Here is a 20,119-nt window from a genome sequence, read left to right as displayed (position 1 = left end):
TAGTTTAAAATTTTCTAATGACTTTGATCTTATACCTGAAAAAGTGTGAGTTGTGATTGAGAATTGTCTTTATTTGTAAATTTTGAGAATAATAAATTAGTATCTTAAACTTTATGGATAACTAAGAGTATTGATGGTAGTAGTGGTTATTTTAGAGAGTCTAATTACAAGTTATGAACTTGTATCATTTTGAGATCTACAGACTAATATCATTATCACTGAGGCTTGGTGCCAGCATTACAAACCCACAGCTCCTCATGGCCATTTCCCTTTTTTGTTTCTTTCTACTTTATTTTTATTTGACAGGATAAAGTGAAATTGAGAGGAAAGGGGAGATAGAGAGGGAGAAAGAAACATCCTCCCTGCATGTAGGGAGCAGGGGCTCAAACCCAGATCCTTGTGTTTGATGATATGTGTACTTAATTGAGGGCACCACTTCCTGGCCCCCTAAAATATACTTTATGTAATATATAATAGAAATATATATTATGATAACCCTTGTATATACTTATTTAGCATATATTTACATATACTTACATAAATGTGTATTTAAGCTGCTATTAATATTTATACATATTTTATATCAATAAATTGTGTATTTCAATCTATTGCCATCAGTATTTTTTATTCATAATATTTGTGTTTTGACAATTGAATTTTCTATGAGATGTAGAGTTTTGGATAGCTTCTGTGGTTTCAAGGACGATGTATGTTTCAGACTACGCATTTCGTGTTCATAACTACAATCAGCTATTTCTACAAGAAGTTTTGGTTACTTTAAAGAGAGATGGCAGTTAACAGTTCATAAGCTGGATGCTGAAGTTCATGTTAGTTTTCAGTATGTAGTTTTGTTATCATCTTCTATGATTAAGGACAACATCAGAAGGTGGGAGGAAAAAAAGAGGAACTAAAATGTACTGAATGTGTTATATGTTTGGAAACATTTGCTGTTAAATATTTAATATTAAACTTAAGACTAATGATACTGCAAGCCAAGCTTACAATGATATGTCATACTACTTTACTCATTGTCACAGCAAGACTTGCTGGGTCAGATATCTTTCAAAATATTGGTTGTCCCTTCTCCTAGGTATGGAATTTAAAGTTGTCAGATAATTTAATCAATTAACTAAATTCTATTTAAAGGTTGCTGTGTACTTGATGAATTTGGAAGGGAAGGGAAATAGAGCTTGAGTTCAGCTGCCTGGATTCATGACTTCACTTTGCCACTTTGTGATTGTATAATCCTGAGCAATATAAACCCTTCCAGTTTTTCTTCTGCAATGTATAAATAATACAAGGATCTAATTCATAAGATTTTACTAAGGATTAGTGAATTTACAAGAAGTTTACAGAACATTTCCGGACTCTTTGTAACCAGACACATAGTAGCTCTTATTTTTCTTCTTGCTGAACCTAAGGAACTCAAACTACCAAGTAGAACTGAGTAACCCTGAGTAACAGATAAAAGTACTGTACAGGATGCTGGGGTCAAGATACAAGCTTTTGTTCATTGAATATCTGCATTGCAGAGCTGGAGTGGGATGAGATTTACGGTGAAAAAGGCAGAGAAAAGACTCCTGTGAGGACTAGGTAGTGGCACATGCAGTAGAGTGCTCACATTATCATACAGGATGACCTCATCCAAGCCTCTCCTCTCCTCACACCTTCAGGTGAGAAGCTTCAAGACTTGTTTAACAGTACAGCAACTCTCTCTCTCTCTCTCTCTCTCTCTCTCTCTTTCTCATTTATATATCTTTTTTTATTCTCTATAAAAGGAGATGGTGGGGGTCAGGTGGTAGTGCAGTGGTTAAGCACAAATGGTGCAAAGCGCAAGGACTGGCTCAAAGATCCCTGTTCAAGCACCCCCCTCCCCAGCTTCCCACCTGCAGGTGGGTCACTTCACAAGCAGTAAAGCAGGTCTGTAAGTGTCTTTCTTTCTCTCCACCTTTCTGTCTTCCCCTCCTCTATCCATTTCTCTCTATCCTATCCAACAACAACAATAATAACAACAACAACGATACAACAACAAAAGCAACAAAAGAGGAAAAAATAGGCTCCAGGAGCAGTGGATTTGTGATGCAGGCACCAAGATCCAGCAATAACCCTGAAGGCAGAAAAAAAAAAAAAGAGAGAGAGAAAGATGGCTTCTAGGAAGTGGTGCTAGAGTAATTCAAGTACCAAGTCTTAGTTGTACACTGATGACAAAAAAGAAAAAAAGAAAGAAGAAAGAAAGAAAGGAGAAAGGAAGAAAGAAAGAAAGAAAGAAAGAAAGGAAGGAAGGAAGGAAGGAAGGAAGGAAGGAAGACCAAGTAGACTGAGGAGATAACATGGTCGTTATGCAAAAAGACTTTCATACTTGAGAGTCTAAGGTCCCAGGTACAATCCTTGGCACTACCATAAGCCAGTGCTGAATAATGCTCTGTTCTCTCTGTTTTATACTTTTTCTCTCCATCTCTCTCATTAAAATAAAATATTTCCAAAAAAATAGAGCAGGTTTAGTGGTCATAATTAGTGTTTACTGTGTACACGAGTGGACCTTGAATGCCCACAATTATTGTTCTATTTTATACTATAGTGAGATTATTTGTTTACATGCAGGATAACTCTCATGAGAGACCTACTTGTCTTATGAATGGAAGAATAGAAAGAGACCAGGTGAACATCTTCACCCAAAGTAAGCAGGAGATGTGTCATCTGCAGTACATGATGACGGCCATGATACTAGAGTTTAATAAAAATTCAAAGAAAATAGGGAAGTGATTAATGTTAAATTATGCATGTACTGAAAACCATAATCATGAGCTGAGAAAAAGTCTACTGTTTGGGATCAGATAATTGACTATCCCTCAGCTCTGTAGGTTATAGTGTGGGGACCGTGGGTGGCAACCTGATGACAGAGACAGCAAGATTAGAAAGTCCACTGGGAACTTTGGGAAAGAATTAAAAAGACAATTTGGCAAATGAATGGAGAGAATGTCTCTCTAACTTTCACAATGTAAACATATATGTATATATGGGATATCTCTACATTTCCATATTCTTCTCTGAAACTGCTTAAATGAACATGGGGATTATTAATTGAATGAATTAAATATTAATGAACAACACTAAAAGATGATGCTAAATGCAGATGGCAGTTCAAAGATGAATCAGACATTCATCACATGTCCACAGTGAATTTAAGTCACTGGGAACAACGAGTGGTTATTGGAAGGGGGCTTTGGCCATATGTAAATCTCTAGAGGAAGCCATTTGATATGTGGTAATATTTTTCTTCTTTGATCAGTGTGCATCTTTTAGGAGAGACACACATAGGGTGTTCAGATGAAGGGGCCAGATGGGTGAGTCAATCTGCTGGGATTTGAGAGGATTCTACATGTCTAAGGCAGGGAGAGTGGTTAAGCACTACCTCAGATGTAGCAACATGGTGAAGTCATAAAGCGGGATCTAGCAATTTCAGTTGTTGGAATCAATATAGAATAAATGAAAAATAAATTTGTACATAATTTTAAAGGAAAGGGCTTTTTGGAGAGTAAAATAGCATAAATTATAAGACAAAAGAGACAAGGGGACTGACTTCATTGATAAGGCCAGGCAAGTGAGGGGGAAAGACTAACTTAAACTGTTTTTTTTTTTTTCTCTGTTAAAAAAGTGGCTTATTTAAGGTGACCTTTTGTGGATTTGGGACTTGTATGGCATCTTGATGGTAAGGGGAATAAAGACTGTTGGACATTTTTCAGGTGGCACACTTGGTAGAGCACCTGGAATCAAACCTTCAGTCTTTCCACCTGCAGGTGGAAAATTTCACAAGGGGTGAAGCAGTGCCTTCTCTCTCTCTCTCTTTCTCTCTGCCTATAAATATATGTCTCTCTTCACTATCTCCCCTTCCCTCTTAATTTCTTTGTCTTTATCCTAACTCTACCCTAAATAAATGAAGAAAATATTCTTACAAAGATGGTAGAAGGTAATGACTATTTATAGCACATTCAAATTAAAAGAATAGCAAGTTTTAAGAATCCAGCCTGGGAGGGGCTAAGCAGTGGCACATTCCAGTTGAGTGCATATATTACCATGTGAAAGGATCTGGATTCAAGCCCCCAGGGGTGATACCACACCCAAGGAAGCAAGTCTATAATCTATTTTTTTCTCTCTCTTTCTATCTTCCACTCCTCTCTCAGTTTCTCTATGATATCAAATAAAATGGAAAAAGAAAAAAAATGGAGAAAAAAATGCCACTGGGAGCTACAGATTCATAATGTTGGTACTGAGCCCCACACTCCCCACCCCCAGCTAGAACCTAGTAGCAATGAAAGACAGAAGGAAGGAAGGAAGGAAGGAAGGAAGGAAGGAAGGAAGGAAGGGAGAGAAGAGGAGAGGAGAGGAGAGGAGAGGAGAGGAGAGGAGAGAAGAGACGAGAGGAAAGAAGAGGAGAGAAGAAAGAATAGAAAAGAGAGAAGAGAAGAGAAGAGAAGGGAAGAGAAGAGAGGGGAGGAGAAAGGAGGAGAAGGGATGGGAGGGGAGGGGAGGGGATGGGAGGGAAGAGAAGAGAAGAAGTGAACCTTGGAGCCAGGCAGTGGCACACCTAGTAAAAAGCACATATCACCAGACATGAGGATCCAGGTTCAATCCTGGGTTCCCACTTGTAAAGGGAAAGCACAATAGGTGAAGCAGTACTGCATGTCTCTCTCTTCCTGTCTACCTCCTCCTCCATCTTCAGCTCTCTCTCTCTCTCTCTCTCACTCTCTCTTAAAAATAATGTCTATCAGAAGTGGTATTGTTCTTGTTCAGGCACCGAGTACCAATAAGCCCTGGTTAAAAAAGTAGGATCATGTTAGAGGTGTGTTCTTTCTTTTATATTTTATTTTAATAAGGGAAAGAGATCTCTGTCTGTTTACGGACAGGAAGACAGAACAATACCAGAGCGATGCTCAATTCTGTCTTATGGTGGTGCTGGGGATTGAACCTGGGACCTCAGAGCCTCAGGCAGGAAAAAAAAAGAAAATACTCTATATACATACTGCCTTTCCTAGTTAAAAAAATTAATGTGAAGGAGCTCTACATATTAGTATAGAGAGATTTAATTTGTTTAAAAGCAGCTGTGCCAACAAGACAGCTCACCTGTGAAGGTGCTGGCTTTGCCACGTGCCCACCCACACTTGATTCAAGTCACCTGTACTTCTCCCATAGTGCTGGGGGAAGTTTCAGTGCTGTGATGTCTTTCCTTCTCTCTTTTTCTCTCCTTTTGTATGTGAAAAAGTCAAGCTGAAGTAGTGAAAGTCTTTTCTGCAAAAAGAAACTGGATACGTAGTTTTCAATGTTCTATATATGAACAATACTGCAGCCAATTCCTCTGTAACTTGTGTAGCCTTTCTTCATGTTAGTCCTTAAGATCTAGCCCTTCTGACCAGATCATCTTAAACTACTAAAGACCCATGAAATGTGGTACCAGTGGCCAAACTATTTCCTTTGATCTCTTCTAAAGTTTAGCTAAGGCTTGTTGAAAATCAGCCAAATGTGCCCTGTTGGAGCCACTGAGAACCTCTCCTTGACTTTGAAAATGAATTATCTGTATTGTCCTGCTCTCCTGACCTCCAAGCATCTTTGTTGCAACAGAGAAACTTAAGTAAGACTGTTGTCAGTAACAAACAAAGGCTGTAACTCTCCTATTACCCATCAGAATTTTATCCAGTGTAGAATGGGAAGACTTCATTTGGGAGGATGCAGTGAGATATCTTCTCTTTGGATCTATTAAGATAACCAGTCTCAGTGATCCCATAACCTAGATAATCCCGGGAAGGCAATCAGAGGAAGATTATGTTTCCTTTACAAAGTGCTGATTACCTCATAAGCACTTTTAACAGCCCAGGAAGGAGCCCTACCTGTGATAGGATAATGTGATAGGATTATTTTGTGGTATGGTATAATTCTGCCCTGGCACTGGAAGACAAAACACCTTTATCTTTTTTTTTTTTTTTTTTAGGACTTTAACAAAAGAATGGACACAGAATGTGCCCTTGAGAACAGGGATGGTTTGTTTTAGGGCACAAGAAAAGTATGGAAAGCTGTCTGAAGACACACCCAGCCATTTTACTTAACAACATACTGGTCTAATTTGTATTTATATTTAATTTCTTTAATTTAAAAAATATGTATATTATTTAGTTATTTATTGGATAGATAAAGAGAGAAACTGGGGACCAGACAACAGTGCACCTGGTTAAGTGCACACGTCACAGTGCATAAGGACCCAGGTTCAAGTCCCTGGTCCCCTACCTGCAGGGGGAAAGCTTCATGAGTGGTGAAGCAGGGCTATAGGTGTCTCTCTGTCTCTCTCCCTCTCTATTGCCCCCATCCCATCTCAGTTGATCTCTGTCTCTTCCCAAATAAATAAAATTTAAAAGAACAAGAGAGGGAAGAGGGAGATAGATAGATAGATAGAGAGAGAGAGAGAGAGAGAGAGAGAGAGAGAGAGAGAAGAGACCAGCAGTCCTGTTTCATTGCTCAAGAAGCTCTCCCCTGCAGATGGGGACCAGGGGCTTAAACATGGGTCCTTGAGCTTAACAGCATCAATGCTCAACCAGGTGTGCCACCACTTGGCCCCTTATTCATTGATTTTATTGACACCAATGTTATTATTGCTGGGGGTAGGTGCTGACACTATGGAATCCACAACTCCCAGAGGCCATTTCTCCCTCTCTATATACCCTCCTCCTCTCTCAATTTCTCTTTGTCCTATCCAGTAAAAATGGAAAAAAATGGCCACCAGGGCAATGGATGTGTAGTGCTGGCACCAAGTCTCAGGGATAACTGTGAACTGTGGAGGCAAAGAAAAAAAAAAAAGCAAGAAGTGGGTGTGGGGAGAAAGAAACCTGATTCACTCCTGAAACTTTCCCCCTGCAGGTCTGTAGGTGGGGTGCAGGGGGTCAAACCTGCATCCTTGTGCATGGCAGTGAGTGCACTCAACCAGACGCATCATCGCCTAGTCTTCTTTGGTATAATTATTACATTATTTAACCTTCACAATAGGCCTGACCCTGGCAAGAGTAGATGATCAAAGTTAGGTGATAGACTTGATGTGGTCAAAGCAACCCAGATTGATTTCAAGTCCATCTTTTCCTCATTAAATTATACACACATGTTCATTAACACACACACAGAGAAGAAAGCCTCAAGAATTGTGAGGTATGCAGTGACATTCCATACTACTTATCTCTGTAAGGAGATAAGGGCTGTAAGCTTACTCAGACCTCACATAGAAGCGTCCAGGTACTGTAAGTCAACCACTGTGCTTGATCTTTTGCCCTCTTCTTCTTCTTCTGTGAGATGATAAAGGCCTCAGATGCATTTGACTTGGTGAGGCTCAGAAGAAATTGTTTTTGCTACATCTGTGTTAAATAAGGCCGTTGTGTGTGCATGTTCCCCTATTAGACTTGAGTTCCTTGCCTGCTCTGTTTACAGATACCAATTCCTATTCTGATGTGTTTTTTTTCTAACTCCATCTTCCAAATGTGCTTTCTTATAAGAATCAACCAAAGAAGTTGTCATTTTTATAATCAAGCAAGTTTAGGAACGAGTTTAGTCTAAGTCATTTAGACCTAGTTCTTGGACTATAATTGTTGAGGCCTTTCAAGAAGCAAGGACCTTGTGAGATTACAAGCAGTTGGTGCCCTGCATTGCACTTGGCAAAACTAAAACTAAAACAAATTAGCTTTCACTTCCTAAAAGCCCTTTCCAAAAAATCAGGAAAGGTACAGTAAGTATTGCGAGTTATAATTCTGATTCATTATTTCAACAATGATTTGAGTGCATACTGTGTACCAGGCATTTGCGCTAGGTGCTGGGGATATACAGCAGTAAACAAGGCAACTAACAATTATGGAAGTGCTTGTCATGGGATGGATACCAAACTAACTGCTTCACATACCTTTTCTCCTTTAACCTTCACAACTGCCCTATGAGGTAGGTATTACCACCTTCCTTTTACAAATAGACTGTTATTTCAAAAGTTTGACCCACCCTGTTAAAGCCATAGACATATGGAGACACTCAGAATTTACATCCAGGCTATCAGATTCTCCAGCTCACATCTCATCCTATTGAGCTTCTTTCTGCTTGACTCCTCCCTCTGTCACTATCTCCTTCATTTTGTCTATTAGATTTCAAAGAGAAATCAGAAAGCTGAATATGTGTTAGCATTGCTGGAGAAAGCTTAAAAAAAAAAAAAAAGAACTTTTCTTGAGTCTCACCTAAGCAAGTTAAATGAGCTTATTTGATAGGACCCAGGTATCAGCCAACATACACTGACAATTGAGAGCCTCAATCGAGAGCTTCATTAATTGCTATGAATTGCTTCTGACAACCTAGCAGTTTCCAGCCTACCTCTGAGCATTTGACTGATTTAATATTTACAGTTACAAAGCCTTTTTCCTCCAATGAAACCAATCACTTGTCAAGATACAGTAAACCCTCCAAGAATGTGAAGGTTTCCCCTAAAGAGGAACAAAGATTCATATAAAGAAGAAATCAGAAAGCTGGTTATTTCTTTGCAGGGGAAGTGGGGTTGACCCTTGAACAAGATGAGTCTGAACTGTGAGGGTCTACTTTTGGGAAAATTGCTTTATATCTGTGAATTCTATATTCATGGATTAAACCAACCACTATCTGGAGGGCTGGTTATAAGTTATATTTGGACTTTCAGTTGTGTGGGCTATTATCACTGCTATACTTGTATTGTCCACAGGTCAACTACATGCAGTGAGTGGTGGGAAATAAGTGGAGACTGGAATACCCATGAGCGCTGGGATTCCTCTTCTCTGGCAAGACTCAGAGAATCTGGAAACATTTCCTTTTCATCTAAGGAGAGGGAGGGAGAAAACTTGGGAACAAATATTTGTTGAATAAGTTGTCCATTTTTTCTTTATGAACATGTGCTAAAGATCAAATTATTTTTCCATGGTTCAAATAAAAATAAACATTAAGTGGTTTGGATATTATTAATATGTATTTGCTGCTATGTGCACTCTGTATTAAAGTCTACTTTTGAATCTTTTTTTTTTGTTTTTTAGAATGTCCTAAAAAGTAGAACAGGTATCTAAGTTCATTGGAGTTGTCTGACAACTTTTAACTGTTCAACAGTGTATACATATATATTCATGAACTTTAAAGCTAAGAGTTTGGTACTTCAACATTTTACCACTTTATTAAATGTCTATTATGTGGTCAGTAACAGTTTGCCATTTTGAAGGTGGTAATTTAATCGATTATTGTTTCTCTCCTCATTAAATATGTTGTTGGCTTGCTTTCAACCAGTGAGTTGTGAGTGTCCTCTAAAAGGACAGTTCTAGATATGAAGAGTTCGTGATTAGTGGAGGTGATCACCAAGTTGTGGTCCATACAATAGAAAAAAGAAAATCAGGGAAAATAAATTTGGAATAACTATAGTTCAACTACTTGGAGGCACAACTATGAGAAGAAAATTCAAGTCTACCAGGAAAGGGAAGACTTAAAAAAAAAAAAAGCTCTTAGAGAAAGGAGGAGTGACCATTGTCACCTCACTAGTATAGGAAACTTATGGTAAGCCTGATTTGAAATCTCAGTCAACATAGAGCTACTGCTAAGATTTGGGTCATACATTTCCATTGGGGTCAAGAGTCCTTTTATGACTATTACTAAACTGAGTCAATGCCAAAGCTGATAATAATTGAAAAAATATATATATAACAAAAGAAAAACATGAAAAATGGCCTCCTTTTTTACATTTCCACATAGGTGATCTCCATACCAGGAGATGAACTTGAACTTGAACTTGGTTGGGCGGGAGACGGACCTGGTTGGGCGGGAGACTGGAGCCCCTCAGAGAATTTGGGATTCTTCCATTTTTACTGGGAGGGTTGGCAGGTATAACATGTGTTGTTATGTGAGTCCATGAGAGCCTCCAGGGTCTGAACTCCCTGCCTCTCCGTGTGGTGGGGCATCAGTCACGCACTCTGAAGCACTGGACTGATTTCTGTCTGTGGCTTACCCATGAACAGTGGCTTGGAAGTGTCAAAGCATGAGAAGCATGCGGTCGAAAGCATGTGCCGCTATCACCCTCTACATGGTTCTGCATGGGGCTGCTCGTGGGCTGTCTGCCTCTGAGCTCAGGGTCTCCCTTCTCTCCTTCCAGAACTCCCTGAAAGCTTCCAATCGAAAGAAGAAGAGAACAAGCTTTAAAAGAAAGGCTAGTAAAAGAGGAACTGAAGTAAGTATTTCAGGTTTATATTTCAGGAGGATTTTAATAGTCTCTTCTGTCTAACATGGTCTAATATTGTTATTATGATATGTCCTCTATCATTCTCTCCCCTTCACTATGCTCTGTCACCCACATTGGAATTATTTTGATTAATGTTCATATAGAGTTCTATCTATATTTATATGTCCTCTAGCCATGCAAGAAGTAGAATTTCTAAAATGCCTAGAGTATATAAAACATAGCTTAATTCTAAAGGACTAATTATAGCCTTTGATACTTTCTCAATAGTTTATACATAATATCCTGTTGAATGCAAGTTCTGTGAAACAAGATGTAGGTGGTCTTTGTCATTATTTTGCAAGTATGGTGGTGGTGATGGCCAACTACTTCCTGTACTTGGTGACTATCTTTTAAGTCAAGGACAATTGCCTCAATAGTGTTACTCTGTTCTTTCAGCAGGAAAACAAAGGGCGCCCTTTTGTGATAAAACCCATCTCTTCTCCTCTCATGAAACCCTTACTTGTGTTTGTGAATCCCAAGAGTGGAGGCAACCAGGTCAGTCCTATTTTTCTGAATTTATCTTGGAAATATTGTTGCTTTCTGCAAAAACACAGTTCCCACACCCATGAAAATATTGATATGTGTGACAGCAGATGCTTTAATTAAAAATGAATAAAATTTCCAACAAATAATGATATCTAGGGGTTGGGAGATAGTTCACCCAGTAGAGTGTATACTTTGCCATGCAGGAAGACCCAACTTTGAGCTCCTGGCCACCACACAGGAGCACTGCATGACTGGGGAGGCTTCATGAATGGTTCTGTATCTCTCCTCATTCTCTCATCATCACTCTTTATTAAATAGGTAAGTATGGGGACCAGATGGTGACACATCTGATTAAACACACAGATTACAGTTCAAAAGGACTTGGGAATCAAGCCTCTGGTTCTCACCTGTAGGGGGAGAGTTTCACAAATGGTGAAGCAGTATTGCAGGTTTCTGTCTCTCTCCCTGTCTCCTCCTTCACGCTCAGTCTCTCCATCTCTGTCCAAAATGAAAGTAAAAATAAAAGCATAAAATTAAAATAAGTATATATGTAAATCATCTGAGAGTGGAGAAACTATGAAGGGATGGGAGAAATATAGTATCTGGCCCTGCCTGTACTAGCTAAATCAAAGCTTCTATGAATAGAACACTTTACCTGACCTGTTCCAGTCAATGTTTTTGCTTTATTATTATTTTATATATTTCACTAGAGAAATAATGGTTTGCAGGACAGCTTTTGATATTTGAGTATAGTTTCTTATTGCTGTATGAAAGGTGTCTGCATGCTATTCCTATTACCAGCCCACGTTAGCTTTTTTTCCCTTTGGTTGCCCTTTTTTAAATTATTATTGTAGTTGTTGTTGTTGTTGTTGGATAGGACAGAGAGAAATAGAGAGATGAGGGAAGACAGAGAGGGAGAGAGAAAGATAGACACCTGCAGACCTGCTTCACCACCTGTGAAGCGACTCCCCTGTAGGTGGGGAGCCGGGGGCTTGCACCTGGATCTTTCCACCAGTCCTGTGCTTTGCACCATGTGTGCTTAACCCGCGTGCTACTGCCTGGCTCCCCCTATGTTCGCTTCTTATGTAGGGAACCACGACTTTTCTTCTCAAGATCCAAGTGCATTTGAATCACTGGAGTTCTCTTATTTAAATGTGGCTGCAGATTCAATAAGCAGCCTTGAGATTTTGCTTCTAACATGTCCCCAGAATGATTTCTGGAGATTGGCAAGAGCTTATAGTCATTAGGAGACATGTACTTTGTTGCTGCTAAGTCCTGATTTTTGGCTTTTAATAAATGCTTCTGGATATGAAACATTCTTTTTGTCTTAAAGCTTAGACCTTCTTATATATACTTCTTTTCCTCAAAGGATTTTATTAGGGTTATAATTGGTTACAGAAAAATTCTGGCCACATTGGTATAATTTCTCATTCACCCATGATTGATAAGAGTCTGCAAAATCACTTTTGTTTTGATGCAACCAACTTAGGTCCTTTTGCATCAAGATGCCAATGCCTTCTCTCCCCCCACCCCATCCCATTTTCCCCCAGAGTTTTTTGCTTTGGTGAATAACACCACACTAAGTTCAAGGTTTACCTTATGTTTTACATTTTTGTTTATTTCTAAAATTTTGGGTATAGTTTTAAAGACTTAAGCATGCCTTGATTAAATAACTAAACTATAGCACCATCTGCTGGCGAAAAAGATATACAGAGCCTAACATTTATTTTAATTAATTTATTTATTGGGGGGGGGAGTTGGGCAGAGGGTTAAGAGCAAGTGGCGCAAAGTGCAAGGACCGGTGTAAGGATCCCGGTTCAAGCCCCCAGCTTCCCACCTGCAGGGGAGTCCCTTCACAAGTGGTGAAGCAGGGATGCAGGTGTCTCTTTTTCTCTCCCCCTCTCTGTCTTCCCCTCCTCTCTCCATTTATTTCTGTCTTATCCAACAACAAATAAAACAACAAGGGCAACAAAAGGGAATAAATAAATATTTAATTTTTAAAATTTATAAAATGGTGATATTGACAAGACCATAGGATAAGAGGGGTATAATTCCACAAAATTCCCACCACCAGAACTCCCTATCTTATCCACCACCACCACCCCGAAATCTCTCCTATTCTTTGTCCCTCTGGGAGTATGGATCAATGGTCATTATGGGATGCAGAAAGTAGAAGGTCTGTCTTCTGTAATTGCTTCCCCACTGAACATGGGCATTGGCAGGTAGAACCATACTCCCAGCCTGTCTCTCTCTTTCCCTAGTGGGACAGGGATCTGGGGAAGCGGGATTCACATTGGTGGGGTCATCTGCCCAGGAAGGTCCAGTTGGCATCATAGAAGCATTTGGAACCTGGTGTCTGAAAAAGAGTTAAGATGTAAAGCAGAATATATTGTTGGCTAATCACAAACCTAGAGGCAAGAATATTGCAGATGAAGATTTGAGGTCACCATTTTATAAAAAACTAGCCTAGGGACCAGGTGGTGGAGTACCTGGATAAGCACATACGTTACAGTGCAAGGACCCCTGGTCCCCACCTGAAGGGGGAAAGTCTCACAAGTGGTGAAGCAAAGTTGTAGGTATCTCTCTGTCTCTCCCCCTCTACCTCCCCCTCCCCCTCTCAATTTCTCTCTGTCTCTATACAATAATTAATAAATAAGTAAAAAAAATAGCTAGCCTAACTTTTTTTTTACAGTTTTATGTGTATGAGAAAAATTCTCAACACATCTAGGGTTACACTAGGATGAACACATATGGGTATTATTTCTATGTCCATATTGCTAAGAGACTTAAAAAAAAACAGGTATTTCACAGCAGTTGTCTCTTTTTAAAGTGGATACCATGGTGGATACTTGGCAAAACTTAAGAAATTTATGGTACAGCTCTTATTATTTGAATTATTTGAGAAAACAGGCATGAAAAACAGGGTTCAGGGTATTAACTGTGAGTATACCCTGTGGAGAAGAAGTTTCATGGAAAATAAAATCAACACTGCAGAATCCTGACTCTAAATGGGAAACCTGAAATTCAAGAAAGATAATCCCACACAGGGCCCGGTGGTGGCGCACCCTTTTAAGCACATATATTACCAAGTGCGAGGACTAATACAAGTGTCTGGGTTCGAGCTCCCGGGTCCCCACTTGCATGGAGGATGCTTCATGGGCAGTGAAGCAGGTCTGTAGGTGCCTCTTTCTTCTCTCCCTCTCTATCTCCCCCTCCTCTCTCAATTTCTCTCTGCCTTATTCAATAAAATGGAAAAAGTGGCTGCCATGAGCAGTGGCTTTGTAGTGCCGACACAGAGCCCCAGAGATAACCTGGAAGAAAAAAAAAGGAAAGAGAGAGAGAATCTTACACACATTTCACTCTGCTTTATGCTAAAACTTGTGATTTTCTTGGATGGCCCTTGGCTCATAATCCCTTTTTAAGTTTACATATGTCTCTTGGTGTTTCCTGGTTTCACAACCCTTTCTAATGTTCTCTCATAACGTCATATTCTGAGTGGTGTTGGTGATAAATTCAGGGTGATATAAGTGGCCTGAGAACTGGAGTGATTCTATCTAGTCATCTCTGGCAGTCAAGGCATCCAGACCTTGCCGTCCCTAACAGGAATCAATGTGACATCTCAGGAGTGGGATGCAACATGACATAAGAGTTTCTAGGCAATTTATGTGGTTGTGATAGGAAGAAGGCATATCCAGTCTCTGGGCAGACTCAGGCTGACCATGGTCATGCACCGTGGGTGGGCAGGCTTGCCTAGATGAGAGTAACTCTCCTTCTTCTTCTTCTAGCGTTTGCCCTTCTTCCGTAGCCAATTAACAGCGTCAGGTTGAGCCTGATGTAAAGTTTCGAGACCTCCTTTGAATCTGGAGAGGTGGCAGTCGTTGACTATGTGGGTCATAGTCTGTCTGTAGCCGCAGGGGCAGTTCGGGTCGTCTCTGGCTCCCCAGCGATGGAACATAGCGGCGCACCGGCCATGGCCTTGTTCGATAGCGATTGAGGAGGGCCCAATCATAACGTGCTAGGTCAAAGCCGGGTTGACGCTTGCAGGGGTCTGTGATGAGTTGTTTGTTCTTTACCTCAGCTGACTGCCAACTCTGTTTCCAAGAGTCTGGAACAGAGAAATTCAGTGTAGGCGTAGGGGACCAGATTGGGTGACGAGACATCAAGTGTCTAAGACTTGGGCAAAGCAGCCAGTGTGGGGAGAAGGAGAAGACCCCAAAAGTAACTTCGAGTAAGCTGTTTATATCTCTAAACTGTTTCAGAATATTTCCACTAGGGTTCTGGGAGACAGCATAATGGATATGCAAAGGACTTTCATGACTAGAGCTCTGAGGTTCAGGTTCAGTTCCCAGCACCACTATATGCCAGGGATGAGCATTTCTCTCTCTTTCTCTCCCTCTCGTTATCTCTTTATCTCTCTCTCTTTCTCTCTCTCCCCTCTGTCTCACTAAACAAATTAAAATGAATAAAATATTAAATAAATAAATATTTATACCAACAAACTCAATGAAGGTGTGATTTTTCTGCAATGCTCAGAGTATAAATAAAGAATCACTATATTTAAATAAAAATTTAACTCCTTATGTTCAGAATACATGGGGCCAAGAGGATGGAGAGATCAAATTCTACATTCAGTAGATGATGACACACTTTAAAATCCAGTCATGAAATCTTTTCAGGTCAGCTTCGAAGGCTGGAGTTAGGACAGTCAAACGTGAATCTGTGGAAGGTGTCCTTTTCCAGGGTTGGTGTTGGTGGGAGTGTGGGCCAGCTGTTTCTGTCTATTCAGGTTGCTTAAACATCATGCCATGTACTGACTGGTTAATACATAATAGAAATCGATTTCTGACAGTCTTGGTATCTGGGACATTCAAGATCAAGGTACTGGCAGTTTGATGTCTGGTGAGGATCTTCTTAATTTATAGACAAATATCTTCTTGCTTTGCCCTCTTTCTGTGACCTTACCTGGTGGAAGGATACAGTTAGTTCACTGGGGATTCTTTGTTAAGTGCACTAATCCCATTCATGAAGGCATCACCCTCAGGACTCAATCACCTTCCAAAGGTTCCACCTCTAAATACACATGGGAATAATGCTTCAGCAAATGAATATTGGAGGAACTATATATAGCTATGGCTGAGACCCAGTTGAAGTCACCTATCTGGTCTTATAGATGTCTAGTTCCTTCATCTCTGACCAGACTGATGTATCCAAATGCCAGTCTACCTGTCCATATTACAATATTTCTGTGACACTTATCTCCTATAGAGTGAAGCCCAGTGTCTTTAGTACACATGGCTTCCCTAAATACACTTAGACAATTTTGTCCTCTTTCCTCCTACCTTATGGTTCAAAGACTTTATTCAATTTCTTCCTTCCCCTAAAAATTTCTCTTCTACTCTCTGTGGAAAGAAATGTTTCCCCTTACTTATCTTTCAAGACACTGATCTGGTGGCATGCCTAGGACACATTCGTCTACTCCTTCAGTTCATATTAGAATGTTTCCTCTGGCCACTCATGCTTCCCAGTTGGCATCTCTATCTTAGTACTTTCTATCATTAGTGAACTGGTTTATTTGTATTTAACTTCTGAGTGCCTGTGTGTACTCATATGAAGAGAGTAGGATCCTGATACATATTTATAGAGTAAGTTATATATTCCTTTGAGATTTTTTGAAGACAGTTTCAAATAATTATTTTTCTAACTCCTTCACTAAATTTTATTTCCCTTTCTTTGGGCATTTGCCTTTTCTGTGGTCTAGAAAATACCTCTGTGCTAGAAGCTAAGAGTATTTTAGTAACAGAAGAATATTTCAGCTTATGTGGCTGAGAGCTGGCACACCCCAAGCGCAAGCACCCCAGGTCAAACCTCAGAGAGCTTCTCAAGCAGTGAGGTAGAATTGCAGGTGCCTCTCCCTCCTTCTCTATCTCTGCTCTCCTCTAAATTTCTCTCTGTTCTATTCAATAAAAGAAAGGGGGAAAATGGCTTCTATGAGCAGTGGTTTCATTATGCAGATGCTGAGCTCCAGCAATAACTCTGGTGGGGAAAAAAACAGTTTCATCTTACACAAGGGTTGCAATGTTTTGGTGAGGACTGATATGCTATTTGTGCATATTATTATTATGACTCATTATTATTGACTCTTCACAGCTCTAAATTATTATAATTATACACTCTGTTATGAGTAATATACTCTGGAGAATGAGATCTCTGTTTCCTTCATCTCTCTGTTCCTTCACCTAAAGTTGACCCCAGTATGTAGTAGGTAGATGTAGTAGGTAGAACTCTTTCCATTTCCCTCTTGAAAAATGCACCTGTATTATAGAAAATTATTTTCACCTGCTTCACACTGTTCCCCAATATTTAAAGCTGGAAAAAAACAACCTTCAGCTCCCTATAGGGAACACCCAATATCTTACAAATTTCTTTGAACAAGGAGACATTGCATACACATCCACCTATGTAAGAAACCTCTCCAGGTTGTGTTAAAGTTGATATGTAAGCTATTTTTTTTTCACTTAGGGAAAACTGGACACACACAAATGTAGCATCTTTATATATATATATATGATATTATATGTAAACACATATATATGGAGAGACAGAGAGAGGGCCATGGGGGAGAAATGTTTGGAATTTGTTAGTGAGTGACAGTTGTATAAATGGCTGAGTAAAGTTAGTCCTGCCAGTGACAAAGAATTGACTCCCCCCACTCCGGAAATTCAATTTTACCATTCAGTTTTATTAAATGACTTCTATTAAGATCCTAAAGTTGATTATCCTAGAGGCAACAGTAGAGTTAATAGAACTGACTCAATTGTGTGTGAGACCTTTTCTCTCCATCCATAAAAACTGATTTAAAAGCTTTCAGACACTTACTGTTTTTTGCTAATGGCTACATTTTAGAAAGAGCACATTTAAAGTAATTATATCATGCCTGACTGTAAGTGCTGATAGAGTAGCTGTGTATCTCTATGCCCTTCTGCCTGCACAATACCAGAGGACATTGTTCTAACAGGCTACAGTGTCACTGATGCCCCCTTGAGGTCTGGAGTGCGAAACCAGCCAATCTTAATTAACACCCTATCTTCAAAAACATAAATGGATATAATTAGGTGTTCTAACTAGCACAAATTAAAAAATGAGCAAAACCAAAATGACATGACTACTCAAACTGTTTGGAGAAATCTTAAGTTAAAGGAAAACAACCTCTTGATTTTTTTTGAAAGTTGTTAATTATCTAGTACTTGCTGCTTAATTAGGAGAAACTGAAATTGAGGTGAGCACTATACTGTAGCCAATTTTGAAAAGTTGCAATTTACTCCATAATTCATATTACTCTAGGAATCTGAAACTAAAAAATAATTTTCTAGTAAGTTAGTTAGGATTTTTTAAGAAATAAAATTGACAGTTATTAAAATGAATTTGGTCTTATTGAAAAGAACAAAAAGGATTGCTTGAGATAACCCTAACTGAAATGATAGCAAGTCATCGTGAGGGAAGATAGAGAATGATCCAGTCTCAAGTATCTAAATCTTGGTCTCAATTTTATAGGGAGTGAAAATAAGTCATTTGATGGAACTGAAGGCTCAGTTCTGATCATTAAAGACAGAGTGCTCTTCCTAAATTTATAGCAACCCTATGATAAAGCAGAACTTTTAAATTGTAGGTTTGGATGAAATGTGAAACAGAGACATACACTGGCCTCTGTATCAACTGGTAGAACAATGTGATAATTACAAACTACACTAGCTCTTATACCCTCAAGTGTAATTTAATGATCAGGATAACATGGAACAAAAAGAAAAAGACTGACAATTACAAAAAAAAAAAAAAAAACAACCCTATTTTGTGCCACATACTGTGCAAGATACATAAAGATTACTGGCTCCTTTAATTCTCATAATCACCCTGGAAAAGTAGCTCTCATCCTCTTATTTTCTATGGTGATTTTTTTGCCAAAGTTTAAATGCTTCTGATCATCTAATTAGAACACCCAAGTTAATTCTGCCCAATCTGATGCTGTTTCTACTATACTGGGTTGACTATCAGAGTATGGTAGGGGTATTATTTGGGAAGTATTTTAATAAAGACCAACCGTGTGTCTAGTAAAAGAGTTACAATTACAAGCAACGAATCCTGTCCAACTGACTGAGTATTATTTGCTATGACTGATGCAGGACACACAGTTTTTTATACTGCTTAACTTAAAAAGAATGTTGCTCTCACTTCTCTGTTTAATCTGTTTTAAGAAATGATCCAGAACTCCCTTCCATTTGCCATGAAGATCTATATATATATAGGTCCCAGTTACTTAACCCATTCACAAACATTCATGTGGTAGAGAAATATTTGGATTTGGCAAGGAAATAAAGAATTGAAAATTATCCATTTGTTAAGATATGATAGTAGCTAGAAACACTAGAGGTATTTATTCAAAATATTAGGGAGCTTATCATACTTTTGCTCTATTTAAAAACTTTAATTTTAGTTCAGTAAGTATAAAACCTGCTAACTCTCCACATTTCATATTATACAAAGTCAATAATAATATGCTCTATAAAGTATGAACTAGTGGCCAGTTTCATAGTGTTATAAATGATACCCTCCATGGGTTTTTCCTCATTAAGTAGTAATGGTAGCTCCAATAGACACTAATCATTGTTGTCCTTATTGTCGACAGAGCACTCTGGCATGAGCTTGAGACATTATTGCATTTAAATCTCACAATAAATATATGATGAGCCAATCTTGTTTGCATTAAGGAGGAGGGACTGAATCTAACAAAATTAAGAAACTTACCTATAATTTCCCACTAGGGACTAATTTTGGACATTCAGTCTATAGAGTGTAATGACCTCCAGCCCATGACTTTAATTCTCTATACTCTTTAAATATTTATTTTACTTATTAATTTTGAGGATTTCAGAACTGGTTGGAAGTTATCCCAGTAGAACACACACATTCCTGTGTCTGAGGAACCAGGTGCTTGAGATCCCACTAGTGTTAGAACAGTGCTTCAGTCATCTCTTCTTCTTGTTTTGTTTTTCTTGTTCTTGTCCTTCTTCTTTTCCCTCTTCCTCCTCTTTTTCTCCACTATGTCTTGTAAAACTCTTTTATTTGTTATTATTTATTATTTGGTCACCAAGGTTATCACCAGAGCTTGATGTCTATATAATGACTACCATTTGCAACAGCCATTTTTGTCTTTTCTGTTTTTTTTTTTCTTTTCACTTCTTGTTTTAATATAGAGCAAAGGATACAGAGGAAAGAGACAGACAGATGCACACACACACAGAAAGAGAGAGAGAGAGAAGTCAAAGCACAACTCTAGTACCTGTG

At 39.0% G+C, this 20,119-nt stretch overlaps 1 protein-coding gene across 2 annotated transcripts in view; it reads left to right on the top strand.

Annotated features, from left to right (window-relative positions):
- DGKI (diacylglycerol kinase iota) overlaps positions 1-20,119 on the top strand; it is a 593,672-nt gene that overhangs the window by 337,889 nt on the left and 235,664 nt on the right. The window contains exons 9-10 of one of the 2 annotated variants that reach the window (XM_060196647.1): positions 10,169-10,243; positions 10,694-10,789. In XM_060196647.1, coding sequence (XP_060052630.1) covers positions 10,169-10,243; positions 10,694-10,789 — 171 coding nt within the window. Of the gene's footprint in view, positions 1-10,168; positions 10,244-10,690; positions 10,790-20,119 lie in introns of both variants that reach the window. The other variant, XM_060196646.1, reaches the window with a different exon arrangement.

Source organism: Erinaceus europaeus, chromosome 8, assembly GCF_950295315.1.
Source record: "Erinaceus europaeus chromosome 8, mEriEur2.1, whole genome shotgun sequence".
NCBI classification, from domain to species: domain Eukaryota; kingdom Metazoa; phylum Chordata; class Mammalia; order Eulipotyphla; family Erinaceidae; genus Erinaceus; species Erinaceus europaeus.
This window is presented reverse-complemented; position numbering and strand designations above follow the sequence as displayed.